The sequence below is a fragment of the Hoplias malabaricus genome, chromosome 2 (assembly GCF_029633855.1).
Source record: "Hoplias malabaricus isolate fHopMal1 chromosome 2, fHopMal1.hap1, whole genome shotgun sequence".
Classification (NCBI taxonomy): Eukaryota; Metazoa; Chordata; class Actinopteri; order Characiformes; family Erythrinidae; genus Hoplias; species Hoplias malabaricus.
Genome location: NC_089801.1, coordinates 18594314 through 18609001, shown reverse-complemented (window position 1 = coordinate 18609001; position 14688 = coordinate 18594314). Strand labels below are relative to the sequence as shown.

General features: G+C 41.8%; 1 protein-coding gene across 3 annotated transcripts in view; it reads left to right on the top strand.

The window, feature by feature from the left end:
- The window catches only part of nup214 (nucleoporin 214), a 52134-nt gene extending 39691 nt beyond the window's left edge, over positions 1–12443 (top strand). For 2 of the 3 annotated variants that reach the window (XM_066658965.1, XM_066658964.1), the window contains exons 31-37: positions 313–380; positions 1508–1673; positions 1755–1910; positions 4644–4815; positions 8837–8979; positions 10952–10985; positions 11990–12443. In XM_066658965.1, the coding sequence (XP_066515062.1) occupies positions 313–380; positions 1508–1673; positions 1755–1910; positions 4644–4815; positions 8837–8979; positions 10952–10985; positions 11990–12026 (776 nt within the window). In that variant the 3' untranslated portion in view covers positions 12027–12443. The remainder of the gene's footprint in view (positions 1–312; positions 381–1507; positions 1674–1754; positions 1911–4643; positions 4816–8836; positions 8980–10951; positions 10986–11989) is intronic. The other variant, XM_066658966.1, reaches the window with a different exon arrangement.
- Positions 12444–14688: the final 2245 nt, after the last annotated feature.

Sequence of the window (14688 nt, the reverse complement as noted above, 5' to 3'; positions counted from 1 at the left end):
ACAGAGCCAAATGCTCCTGCCTCCAGGGTCCTCCTTCCCGGGGCGGCATGGTCATTACCCCAAATGTGTTTGTAGAATATTTTTGAGCCTTAAAGGTTTCCTTAAATGAGGTGAGTCAGTGTAAAACCTATTAAACTTTAAACCCCTAATCGTTGTGTGCAAATTAAACAACTTTCCTAAATCTGGATTGTGTGGTGGGCTGTATTTTCAAGGTCTATTTAAACCCTTATTCTTATTTCCAGTTGTTTAATCCAAAACAGAAAATCAGTTTTGATTATTATATTTCAATATTTTCTTTTTCTTTTTCCCCAGCTTTTGGCAGCACCCCTTCACCCTCTGTGTTTGGTCAGCAACCCAGCAGCGGCAGTGTGTTCGGTCAGGTAAAGCATTATTTCACTCTGTTTATTGCTTTAATAAAGGCTAATATTGTTTACCATGGGAGTGTCACTTTAACCCTTATGTAGCTGAATAGAAATATCAGGCTTAAAATAATGAGACTTTTTTCAACTCCGTATCAATCATCTCTGCTCTGTGTGTCGTTCTGTCCTTCACCATTGGCCTAAAATTGCTATAATTTGCAGCAGTTCAGAGAAACTGACCCAGGAGCCTCAGTTTTTGCTCAGACTAATCCCCTGCTGGGATTGTGGCTTGTTTTGGGTTAGAGATGTGAAGTCTGTTGCTGTTTTCACTGAAGCAGAAAATGCCATATTTCATTCCCCTCTCTCGTATTTTCTTCTACTCCACTGTGTCCTACTGTCCTCCAGACTTTACAGTTACAGCCCCTCGCAAGAAAATAAACAGACTACATTCACAACACTGAGTTTAAATATTGTGTCCATATTTGAATCGTGCTACAAAATGTCCTTCCGATAAAGCATTGAAAATGATCATAAAGTGAAGTTTTATATTAAATGATGCAAAAAAGACCCCCTTCATATAAAGAGAAGTGGTGTTTAAGAAAAAAATTCAGAAGCTCCACCCAGGGCCCTCAGAGGCTGAGATTCCTAGAGAGTTTTTTTTTCCCTCTTCATCTCCATCCCTCTCTTGTGCCCAGTGCAGGTGTGTGGTAACTTATGAGACAGATCTGGGCAGTTGTCATTCTTCACCTCTCTATTAAACTGTGTAGTAATAATAATAATAACTAGTTAAGCGGACAAGGAAATGCAGAATAATAAAAATAATAATAATATGACTTAAGAAGAACATAATAACATAACAACATAATAATAATAAGAAGAAGAAACTCCACCCAAAAGCTACAGTATTTGTATAATATTTTGCTCCATATCAGTCAGTAAAATTGTTTAATGGTTAAATATTTGAAATTGTATTCTGGATATTATCTGTTATTAGACTTCTTTCTCATTAGAACTGATGCTGATATCATGACGAAATCTGTCAGGCATTTTGAGCAGTACATTTGCAACATACAGCACGGGTCTTTGAGTGACTTAGTGTCGTCTTGTAAATCTCTGTATTTTCTCTGCTCTTTCTGATGTGTGCTCAGTCCTCATCTGCCGGAGGATCTCTTTTTGGATCCGGAGCTGCTAACGCACCCTCAGCTGGCAGTGGATTTTTCAGCGGTTTAGGAGGAAAACCCAGTGAAGATGCTGCCAATAAAAACCCATTTGGGGCCACCACGACTGGAGCGTTTGGACAGGCCAATCAAACAGGTGAGGGGGCTTAAATTAAACGTTCAGACGAGCAAGCTCAGATAAAAGCAGACGCTGCAATGTCAGAATTTTTTCTGACAGGCTCCACGAGTCTGTTTGGAAACAGCGGAGCGAAGAACTTTGGCTTCGGGACATCCTCATTTGGAGAACAGAAACCTTCGGGAACATTCACCGCTGGAGGGGGAGGATCTGTAGCGGCCCAGGGCTTCGGCTCATTCTCCACTCCCTCGAAAACAGGTATGCTTCCCCCTCAGAGCCGCAGTTACAGACAGGGGCTCCAGGGATATTACTGCTGTTCACATCTGTGTGTGTGTAGTTTCTGGGCTAGTCCATTCAAACACCAGCAGCCTTTTCAATCTATTTTTTACGTTGGTTAGAGCTTCCTGTCTGCTTCAGACTTTCAGCCCCATAGCATTATTTTAAAACAGTCTTTTACACAAATTGTGCCTGGTTTTGCCTGATAAAATATCAGAGCCCCGTTTCAATTAATCTGTGGACTTTTACTTTATAATTTGCTTCAGAAGTCATTCAAAGTTAACTGTGGCAAATCATTTATTTTTGTTTTTAAGGAAAATGGAAGGCCTATCCTTTCCTGTAATTTTTTATTTATTTATTTATTTTATTTTATTATTATTATTTTTCTTTAATCAGTGAATGCTACAGAGCCTTTTGTTTAGTTCTTGGAGTTACAGTGATAACATTTTTAACACATATTCAAAGAGAGAGATCTAAAAGATCTTCGACACATTTGTAGCCTTTTTGTTTTGCACATCAGCTATCAGATCACTTATCTGCTAAACCAGAATTCTTAACTCCACATAAAGCACTTCATAACATTCCCTCGAGGGGTTTTTGCTTCAAATGCTCCTTGGGTCGGTGTCTGACAAATGCATCCAGCGAAAGCCGAATGTGTAACAAAGAAAACTGATATGTGGGCGGACTGCGGGTGGATCCGTGTACAGTCCAAAAAACAACAACAACACGTCACAACACAACGCGTAAACAGGGCCTGACTTAACTGCCCGCGTTGTTGTGGTTTTCAAAGCTTGCGTTTCCTGTGAGAGACAGGCTTTTGTGATGTCACCTGCTCTGTTTCGTGGGGGAGCTGTGCTGGTGGAAAAGCGAGTCAAGTCAATCCCATGCAGTGGAAAAGCACCAATATTCACCCAGTTGAGTTAGGGCAGGACAGATGTTGAACTGTAACCTTAATTAAGTGCAAATCTGTGAATGATATTGGCAATGCAGTTTGTAGTGAGGGCTTGTGGGATTTATTTACAGCGAAGATGAGCAGCAGGGGAGAGACTGTGATGGGTAAAGATCAGGTGATGGTGGATTAAACATCTGTGCAGGAACCAGCAGCAGCTGCAGAACCTCAGCTGACCCTGAGAACACACTGCTCCAGTAGTGATAGAGATCTAAAGCTCAGCTGCAGCACCACGGAAATAATACAAGACAGTCCGTATAATTCCAGCATAATTGTCTGTTTTTAATCTGTTTTTTTATTTAAGTTCATTCAAATGTTCTTCTCCTTAATACCTGACCCCTTTGTTGTTGAGAGTAATTGATTAAAACTGCCTACTGCCAGTGAAGAAAATAGAGTAAAAGTGGAAAAAATAGAAATGCTATATACATTTTGATCCTAAAACAGTTCTCAAACATCAAACTATCTTAATATCTAATATTTTAAAGTTTACATATCATAGTATGACATCCATGAAACCTAGGCTTCCCTAAAAATAACACAGGCTATGTATAATGCTTTAATAATTGTAGAGGTTCCAAATTGACCAGCAAAAAGCGCTTACAGGGTTAAACATATATATCCGTCATAGGAAGGGAAGAAGCAAATGATTTTTAATAGTAATCAGCTCTGAAGTTTTATTCTCTTCAGAAAAGAAGGAAAAGGAAGAAGTTTTCCCTGATTGTCCTACACACTGGTTTGATTATTCTCTCTTATTTATGATTCCTCAACAAGAACTATTTTAGACGTGCTGAAACCGTTATAAACTCACATCTGTCCCAGCTGATCTTCTCAAAGTCTCATTTCTGTCCATTAATGGCAGCGGTCCAATTACATTAGCTCAATCAATTATTCACTGGGCTGTGTGGCTGTAATTTCAGAGCGACTCTGAGCGCCCCTCCCTCCTGGGAGCAGCATGAATGGGGTTAGATCAATAAAGAGTGACAGGAAAGCCTTCTGTGAAAGCTACTGGAGCATCTCTTCAGTCTCGCGCTCTCTCACTCTCTCGCTCCCTTTTTCAAGCTTCGGAGAGCCCAAGGCCAGTCACGCTGCAAGGACACTCCTCTTCCATGACTCAGCTCAAAATTCATTTGTAGGAGTCATGGACATTCCTCCACACCTTCAAATTTCAGTCCTAGTAGTTGGTTGCAGAACCTGATCCCCCCAATCCAGATCATGCCCAAACCCATAGAGTGATGTTGAGGTCTGATCTCTGGGGCTGTGTGCAGTCCATTAAAGGAACACTACGTGATATTTTTACCTTCAGGTTACAGCTCCAAAGTCATTGTGAGCACCACTGAGTTGTAATAGGGAAAATAGAGCATCAGTTGCTGCTACACTGGACTCAGCACTGCAGAAATTGCACTGTGTATCTTTTGGAGGAGGGTAGGAAACCACCACAACCCCTCCCCTGCATTTATGTCAGTGCCCTGAGTGTTGTAAATATGAAATATGCTAGGGTGAACACCAGGAGCAAAAATTATATGTAATCTTACCTATTGTTTCTTTAAGACATTAGCAGGGTCTTTGTTTGTTTTTATTCTTTTGTGTCTACTTCTTTTTGGCAGGTACAGGTCCTTTCAGACCCACTTTGTTGAGCGTCTTCGCAACTGATTATCGGCCAGTACCTAAGACTCTGCAGGGGATTGATGTCATTTCATATTATTGGTCAGGTCCTTATTAATTCCCCCTCTTTCATGTTGTTGTTGTTGTTGTTGTTGCCTCTGCAGGTGGTTTTGGGGCCGCTCCAGTTTTCGGCAGCCCCCCGGCCTTTGGGGGTTCTCCTGCGTTTGGGAGCTCTGCAGCATTCGGTTCCAGCCCCTCTTTTAATAGCCCAATAGGAGCAAGTCCTGGAAAAGTTTTCGGAGAGGGAACAGCAGCTGCCAACGTCGGAGGATTCGGGTGAGAGTTAAAACACGTCTTGTAATAAGTGTGCATGCATATTTATAGTATAGCTAAAGGTTTGCTAGTAGTTATACTATTAACAACAGTATTGTCCAGAATAACAGCTATGTACCATTACACCCACAGTAAAGACTTTATTTCGTACTGTCTCAGCACCTGTTCCTTTAAATGATAATGAGCCGTTCGCTGTTCACCCTGACCCCAAGCGCACAGCAGTGAGGAGCAGAAGCTCTGGTTTTTAGCTGTTTTCGCCCAGTTATCTTCTCGTTTACTCTGTTTTTACTCAGTGCTCTTATTTCTCCGCTCTCATTGTGTCAGTTTTGCTGTGTTTAACCTCATCTTTGCGCTCTCACATAAATGTGGGTCCAGCTCTGTGATTGGAGAGACTCGCATGAGGGGGCGGGGCCATTCTAAAGTCTCTGCACTTGAAGTCAGAAGCGGAGCAGAATCAGAACGGCTCATTTTATCCTGTGTTTTCTGACTCAGGCAGCGCACAGTAAACTGATTGGGGTCTTGTTTCACAGTGTGTGGGTTGGTGGGCTCCAGATTCAAACATTAATGTGAATATACACTGAATAAGGAATTTCTTTACAATCTGTCCCCTTTAAGAAGTGATAGCTCTACATCTTCACCACACTCTTCTGTATCACTTACAGATTTCAGGTTTGCATTCTAGACCATTTAGTAAGTCTAAGGATTTAATAAAGCTGGGATTTTAAGGGATTAAATACATTATTGAGATGGTGCTTGTGGTTGCTGGAAGAAACAGATTTACCTTTATGGCATTTAGCAGACGCTCACACCCAGACTGACAGATGAAGGGGTGTGTGTGTGTGTGTGTGTGTGTGTGTGTGTGTGTGTGTGTGTGTGTGTGTGTGTGTGTGTGTGTAAAAGAAATCTGATTAATAACCCATGTTTATAGCAATCTTCCTTGAGATTTACACCCAGCTGATATTGTGTTCAGAGCTGAGTAATACATTATTAATCATGATTCTGTTATTAGCCTCCGCATGAAAAATTGCCCTATGATAATGAGAGCTTTAATAAATGGCAGAAATGTCTACAGATCAGTCTTAGTGTGTGTGTGTGTTTTTATATATATATATATATATATATATATATATTTATATTTATATATGAATAATTATTAAGACTTATATTTTGGTTTTGTTTCTTTTTACAAATATTAATTTTCCTTCTGGAGAAGTTAATGTAAAGTACCTTTAGGGAACACAATTTAAAACCAATGTGTAACGTGTGAAAAGGGAATGCCATAAAACGTCCTGTTACATGGAAAACTCAATTTTCCTCACTTTTCAATAAAGGAAGTGTGTAAACATTGCAGAGATTATGTGGACTGCTTTAAATGCAATGCATTGTCTTTCTGATGTCACAGAACCAAGATATTTACAGTCTCTTTTATCTGTGCCGCCAGCTTTCAGCAGTTTAACGCGACCCTGTTCAGGCTGAATTTGGATGGTTTCAGTCCAGTCTTCAAAGGATTAAGGAGATACACAAAGGGACATGTAAACACACAAACACGTCATACGTGGACAGAATATGAGCTCTTTAAATAAGTAATAATTTATATTAGTTTACAAATAGAGCTCTGTCCTCTTGGTCTGGGCCTTGTTTCCTTCACAAAAATCACAATCTGAGAGTTTAAGCCTATTACATTTTTCAAACATTGCCAAATGGTGAGGTAGATCAAATGTATTAGCAGGGGGTTCATCCTCTTACAACGAGTGAGCAGAATCCATGTGATTCACGGGGGATGGGGGGGATACATCTCTGCAAAGCTTGGTGCTGAGTGAAGGATTAAACCTTGATTGTTTGATTTGAGCTTTGAAAGTTTTGGGGGTTTTTTGACTATAGTGAGCTACAGGCCTCGGTAAATGCGGAAGACATTTTGTTGTGACAAATAATTGCACATTTCATTTCATGAAGCAGTTTGAGCAGAAATAAAACCAGGCACGTGTTCTGTAGACGTGTTTTATTTTTAAACACAGATTTTCTATTTTTGTGAATTTGGATGTTTCGATATTTTGTAGAGCAGCATCAAATAAAATTGAAGGCTCTGGAGCTGCTGCACATGAGCCTGAACGTCGGTAGAGTTTGGGAACCAGAACAGATATCTAACATCACATCCTTCATAATCCAGAAGAAGTCCTGGATGAACACGTGTCCACAAACTTGGTGATGAAGTCTCACTGTAGTGAGAGTGAAGCTAAGGCTTCGGATCATTGAAGATTACATTATTCTCCTGTTTCTTGTTCTTATTCTTGTTTTTTGGAGAGACACGTGAAGCCGTTCAGGTCAATGCCAAGCTCAGGATAGTGTGTGTGTGTGTGTGTGTGGATTACAGGGCAATAATCCCAGGGTCATGTGCTTTGGACTGCTGCAGGGGTCTGAGTGCAGCTCAAACTCACACACACACACACACCTCAAACTCATGGAAATAAAGTCTCTGCAGGCGTCTGTGTGTTTTATTGCACACAACCCAGCCACATTTTTATCTGTCCTGTTGTAATCTGGCAACCCTCCGGCTTTAATTTAGTGACAAGGCTGTGAAGTGGCAGCAGGCCCAGAGGCTTAAGAGCATGTTTCTGGCTTGGTGCAGCATCAGGGGCTTGTGTTTTTGTGAGAGATGTTGTGAACTTGCACTTTAACTCAAAAATAGACACCTCAAACCCTCAGCCTCTTCAGACAAAGGGCAGGAATTGTTAAAGGGTACATATCCTGGAAATGTTTTGTGTGTGTGTATGTATGTGTGTGTGTGTATATGAAACACACTATGAAACAAGGCCACAGTCAGTTTTCTGGGAGCGGCCTAAGTCTAAATACACGGGATGAAACGAGTCGTTCTGATTCTGATCCGCTTCTGGCGTGAAGTGCAAAGATTTTAGCATGGCCCCGCCCCCTATGATTGGACAGTCTGAGTCTGTCCAATCACAGCGCTGAACCCGTGTTTATGTGAGAGCACGAAGACGAGGCTAAACACAGCAAAACAGACACCACAAGCGCGAAGTAATAAGAGCACTGAGTAAAAACGGAGAAGAAAGAGAACAGAGTGAAAACAGCTAAAAACCAGAGCTTCTGCTCCTCGCTCCTCACTGCTGTGCGCTCGGGGTCGGGGTGAACAGCGAGCGGCTCATTATCATTTAAAGGAACAGGTGCTGAAAGCGGGTGTTCTGAACAGGGCTGTTTACACAGGGGGAGAACACTGCTGTGGGGCTCGTGGGGTTTGGACCAAAGCAGGTCTGGTTTCATTAAGAACCGGAACTGTGTTCCACTGCTTCAGAGCTTTGCCTCTGCCCCGTGCTGATATTAAATGGATATTTCAGAGCCTTAAAGCACATGTTTCTATTGGAGTGATGGTGGTAGGAAAATCAGGCAGAAGTGTGAGGCTGACAGCGGCTGGATTTAGAGTGTGTCCTTGTTTAGCTCCAGCAGTCGTCTGCTTCGACCTGTTCGTCCACAGCGAGGTCGCGCCAAATATCGACTCCTCTTATTGGGGTCAGAGGTCAGCGGTATTTTTGTCCGGCCTTGCAGCCTGACACCTACATCTGATAAAGGGGAGGGGCTGATGTCTCTTTATCATTCTCTCTGTGTCTCTCTCTCTCCTTGTCCTTCTTTTCAGTCTGTATTTTGTTTCCTCCTTGTGCTTGGCCTCAAAATTAAGTCTCTCTTTCTCCCCCTCTCTTTTTCTCTCTCCTTATCTTTCTCTCATTCCATCTTTCTCTCTCTCTGTCCTCTGTCTCTTTCTCCCTCCTCTCTCTCTTTCTCTCATTCTCTCTCTCTCTCCTCCTTTGGTCTTGTCTCTATTGTGCTCCATCACATTAAAACCTGGTAACAGAATGTTTCTATTTGTCACTTAGCTCTGCACGTTTCACAATAAATAGACTAATAAGAATGGTCCAGAATGTCCTCTATCATGTCAGCTGAGACAGTACAGACCTAATACATACTGATACACCATTAAATCTGTGTAACGTCATTGTGTTTACTTTTAATCCAGGTTTGCATCCCCTCAGAGTGCCCCCAGTTTTGGTAGCCTGGCCTCCCAGAGTAGCGCTCCCTCTTTCGGGGCTATGACTCAACAGACTCCAACGTTCGGGGCTCCGACCTCCGGCTTCTCGGCGTTCGGCAGCTCATCTGGAGGTGAGCTTCACACTCACACGCCACTGCGTCTCGCCTGGCTGAGAGATGGCTCTGTTTTCACACAAAACAGCCACCTTAAACTTTACAGCTCTCTCTCAGCGGCTGGTAATGACTCTGAAAGATTTAAAACCTTTAGATGTCAGTGTTTTAACCAGGACATCCACGAAGTATTCATTCCTTTCCTACATCACTATGGGCTGCTTTCTGTGTAATGAACATACAAGGGGCGCCATGAAGCTCTAAAAGTGAGCACAGAAGATTTTAATAGGCATATAATCATCGTTCAAGCTGCCCACTAATCACTGTTGATTCATGGAGATGATCAGTTGAATTAGGGACAGCATTAATTTTAACAAATTTACCAAAAAGCATTGAAGATATTGAAGAACATAAGCTCAATTTTTCAGGGTTATTTTGCCTCAATTTTCCACTTTCACGCCTCTTTGTGTGCTGCGTAATTATGAGCGAATCAAAGGCAAATAAACAGAACTGCCCGGACCCTCCAGAAACCACAGCCCAAGGACTTTTAGTGCTTTTCCCGTTAGCCTGAAATAAATAAGAATTACAGAACACACTCTCTCTCTCTCTCTCTCTCTCTCTCTCTCTCTCTCTCTCTCTTTCTCTCTCTCATATTATGTGTTTGAAGTGCAGTAAAGTGTTGGGTTCCTTTATTAACCCACATTCGTGTCGGCCCTGTGCTCAGAGCCCAGAATAAATCAGCTGGTGGCCCAATTTTAAACAAAGTGTGGAGAACAAACCTGAAAATCTTGGTCTATCTCAGTAAACTTGTTTTCTCCACGTTGTGGATTTTGTACATTGTTGCGTTCTCTGTCATTTTCTTACAGTGGAATTTGCAGAGACGCCTGAAATAAAGTATTAAACCTCATAGTTCCAAAACAAAACTCCTCACCATCTCATTTTGCAGTTGAGCTGAGTAATAAACCAAGTTTGTCCACAAATATAAACCTTGTTCACCAAAGACCAAAATTGTCCTGAGACCTAGTAAACACCACTACACACCAGTTAACACCTCATGCCATTAAACACCACTACACACCAGTAAACACCACTACACAACATTACTGATGTGTAGTGGTGTTTACTGATGTGTCGTGGTGTTCATTGGAGTGTTTAGGTGTTACCTAGTTATTAATGTTGTGTAGTGGTGTTTACTGATGTGTTTAGGTGTTACCTGGTTATTAATGTTATGTAGTGGTGTTTAGGTGTTACCTAGTTATTAATGTTGTGTAGTGGTGTTTACTGATGTGTAGTGGTGCATGAGGTGTTTAATAACCAGGTAACACACCAGTGAACACCACTACACCCCAGGTAACACCTAAACACACCAGTAAACACCACTACACAACATTAATTTGTATTGGTGTTCACTGGTGTGTTTAGGTGTTACCTTGTTATTAATGTTGTGTAGTGGTGTTTACTGATTTGTAGGGGTGCATGAGGTGTTTAATAACAAGGTAACACCTAAACACACCAGTGAGCATCACTACACATCAGTAAAAACCTCATGCCATTAAACACCACCAAACTAGATTCTAGTAAACTTCATTCTACACAAACACCATTAAAACCCCAGCCATCAGTAAACACCCGTATTCTAATGTTAAATACTTTAGACTCTTCCAGAACTACAGACTCCCCGAGTAAATTGTAGAGCTGTCCCCTGGTCTCTCTCAGGTACTGTACTGGGGGATGGTGTGCGTTTGGCTTTTGTTCTGCTGGAGATGCTGCTGAATATGTCAGTGTTGTCTTGGAGAGTGAGGACACTGGTAATTTTACTGTACACGCTGTAATTAATTACCGCACCACTCCACACCGCCCTGACAGAGCTGTCTCTAACATCTATTCTGGTTCATGTTTGTGGAAGAGCTGCAACCAGTTTTGTGTTTGTTCTTCTACGTTTAGATGTGTGTTTCATTTTAAAATTAATTTTCATGTTTTGTTTTTCTTGAAGGTTTCGGAGGCTTTGGGAATACGAATACGAATCAGTAAGTCCCACTTATTGTATATACAACACACAAGAGCCTTTGCCCAGGTCCTGAAACAAACACATCCTCTTACAATTACACCCTCACATTACACCCTCAGAGTTCTTACAAGTGGTTTTATCTGTTCTTCAAACTGGTCAAGTCCACAAATGTGTTACTGTTGCTACTTCGAACAAGGTTCATAAAATGTGGGCACTCATTCCATTTGACTTCCACATCCAAATACCCGACTTATTCGTCATTCAATTAGCACAGGGTACTGTTTCCAACCTGCTTAGTTTGAATCAGCCACAACAGCACTGTCCAGAATGCTAGCGTAGCATTTTAATGTAGGAACTCAACAATGTAGTGACTCTGCTGAGGGATTTTTTGTTTTTTGGGGCAAGGTTTTGTGGACTTTGCCTAAAGGAGCAAGAGTTTCTATAAAAGAAAGACATTGTGTTGTAGAACATGAGAAAATCCATCAGACAATGAATTCCTTTAAAGCTGGAGCGGGCAATGTGCTGGAAGCTAGAACGGCAGAGAACATTACTTGCACTGTGATGCAAAGAAAGAAAAGACAGAAGTAAAAAAAAAATAGCTTGGATTAAGTAGGAGGTCAGACCAGAGTGAACATCGGTGTGTCTTTCCATGTTGGCGAAACCTGAGAGAAGAGCCGTGAACACCAGGGATGATATGTGTTAGTTTGAGAGGTCATGGTCAAGTGTGATCTACCCTGGGGACTCCTCCAGCTGTAGTCCGGCAGTACACCATCATGTGTTTTTAGGGGAGTGGCTTTGAAAAGAGGTTTGCAGGGAGGGGGTGGGGTTTCTTCAGTTATGTTTTTTAAGAACTAGCTAACACTCCTTTAACTTTCAGCATAGAAAATATATATCAACAAACTCCAAGGACACAACATCCAGAGTAGAAAGACTAAAGAAAAATTAAGCCAAGGTGTGAAATTTAATATTAATTTAATACATTTGTAATTAATTTACTGTTTTGTTTGTGCTGTTTTTCTCCAGGTCGTCCAATCAAACCTTCAGTGGTTGGAGAAGCTAGTTGTTGGGAAACCTGCAAGTTTTCTCTAACTTCTCTGGCTTAAAGAGAAGGAAATGAATGCAGTGTGTGTGTGTTTCTGTGTGTGTGTGAGAGAGAGACTTTTGCATCAAAGCATCAGTTAAAAAAACAAATCTAATTTTGCTAACAATTAATAAAAGTGCTCGCCGTGTTTCTACTTCAAGAGCAAAAGCTGTGTTCATCTTTCCTCTGTGGGTTGTTTCTCTTTTAAAGCTTTTTCTGTGACGTCCCAAAACACACTGCATTTAAGTGCAGCATAAATATGTCCCACATAAGAAAAGTGTTCGTTGTTTTTGTGGCCAACATGATGAAATGCAGCGGCCTCGGCTTAATGTAATAAGTGATCTGTCTTTATTTTCTCACAATTGCATTCAAAAACAAGGAAATAAACTCTTACTATCAGTCTCTCGTTCTTCTGTCTTTTCACTTTTCATTCGAAACGATGCAGTTCTTATTTAATGCAGTTAATTAGAGCAGATCAAGCATTATCATCTGTTTTGTGTTTGGAGAAGACACCGGACCAGAGATTTGATCAGAAGTTCTGTTATTTATAGAATGTACCCTTCATTAAAGCCGGGTTTCTCAGTTAACCGGATAAATTAAGCCCAAAATGGAGGGTTGTCCTGCAGGGATTCCCCTCAGTTCTTTTCTTATTGGATAAGTTTGACTTTGGGCTTAAGTTTTCTTGCCAAACAGGAACTTTACAGAATAACCCCCAGGTCTCTTGAGTTGTGATATTTGTTTCCTATATTGTATGTGTATGGGAGAGTATTATGGGCTAGTGTGGTGGGGGTGGTAAGGGTGTGAGGAATGTCCGTAAAGTGGCAGAGATGGAGAATGTCATTGTCACTCAGCACTCGCACTCTCACTCTCTCTCTGCCTCTGTTCCCCCTCTCTCTCCATTTGTCTCTCTCTCTCTCTCTCTCTCTCTGTCCCCTTGAACAGTGTTAACAGGAATGTTTTCCAGTAGCTACTTTGACGCACGGGCTTCTTATCTCCCTCACTCTACTGTTTCTACAGCGCACTCTGTGGCCTTTTTTCTTGCTTTGGTCTTTAATGTTTCTGACCATGGCTCTGTCCAAAGGTTTTTGGTTGTATTTTGTCGTAGTAAATGAAAAGAAACTTAACTGAAACCAAGAAACATCAAAGTGAATGAAGAAATAGTTTATTTCTGATAGGAAACGTGTTCAAAGAAGACTGTTAAACACCAGACTGATTTATTTGTGTTGTTTTTTCTCTCGTGTGAAGCGGCTGGTTTCTGATCATCGAGCGTGATTCAAAATGCAACATTATTCAATATTCTCACAATGTTCGATTTCTGCCAACCTCCCCCGACGACAAAAACTCAATGACCAATTATCTTTCTCTTTGGTGTTGTCATAGCAACAACCAGCCAGTCAGCTTATTGTATCTAGTCACTGATCACAGATGCCAGCGCTGGACTGACCACACCAGTCAGCCATACAGCCAGAAGTTTGTGGACCCCTCTCTGTCAGGCCCCAACGTCTGAAAGCATCTCATAAAGTTTGAGCTCTTAAACGAAGCGGTGAATCACTCTGAGCTTTGTTCTTTTATCTTGCATTTTTCCACTTGCAGTAAAAGACCTTCAGCGTTGGACGAAGGCATTTTGTTCATCTCTTCTGTTTTTCACTGAAATATCTTGACCCACACAAAAGGAAAAATGTGACTTGAGTGTGACCACATTAAATTCAGAGAGGCACTTACTGCTCTGAGCCAAGACGATCTGTGTCAAAGAGAATTCTGAACATGTTAATAATGAAATATCCAAAATAAATGTTTTGAAATCCAACCTGAATATATTTCTATCACGACACTTTCAATCACTTTGTAACAAACTCTGAAAACACCACTGGAAATGTAATGTCTTTTTAGGACATTCATTCATAGAATATATACAGAGATATATCTCTGCTGTCACATTATTTTTCCAGTGATCCTAATGCTATATAAGGCCTTTGGTTCTGCTCCTGAAGCCCTAGCCAATAGGAGGATTCACCACAGAGAGAAGTGTTCTGACTGCTCCATTTTCATCTAAGCGTTTCAAGAGTTTAATCTTTTCGTTTCCAACCAAAACATAACCTTGTAGTAAGAGCATTCATTCATTGTCTTATCCAGTTCAGGGCGGCGGTGGGTCTGGAGCCTACCCGGGCGCAAGGCAGGAACACACACTGGAGGGGGCACCAGTCCTTCACACATTCACTCACACGCACACCTACGGACACTTTTGAGTCTTCAATCACCTTCATCATTTTTTGGAGCATGGGAGGAAACCCACGCAGACACAGGGAGAACACCCCACACTCCTCACAGACAGTCACCCGGAGGAAGCCCACGCAGACACAGGGAGAACACACCACACTCCTCACAGACAGTCACCCGGAGGAAACCCACGCAGACACAGGGAGAACACACCACACTCCTCACAGACAGTCACCCGGAGGAAACCCATGCAGACACAGAGAACACAGCACACTCCTCACAGACAGTCACCCGGAGGAAACCCACGCAGACACAGGGAGAACACACCACACTCCTCACAGACAGTCACCCGGAGGAAACCCACGCAGACACAGGGAGAACACACCACACCCTCCAGGTCCCTGGAGCTGTGACAGAGACACTA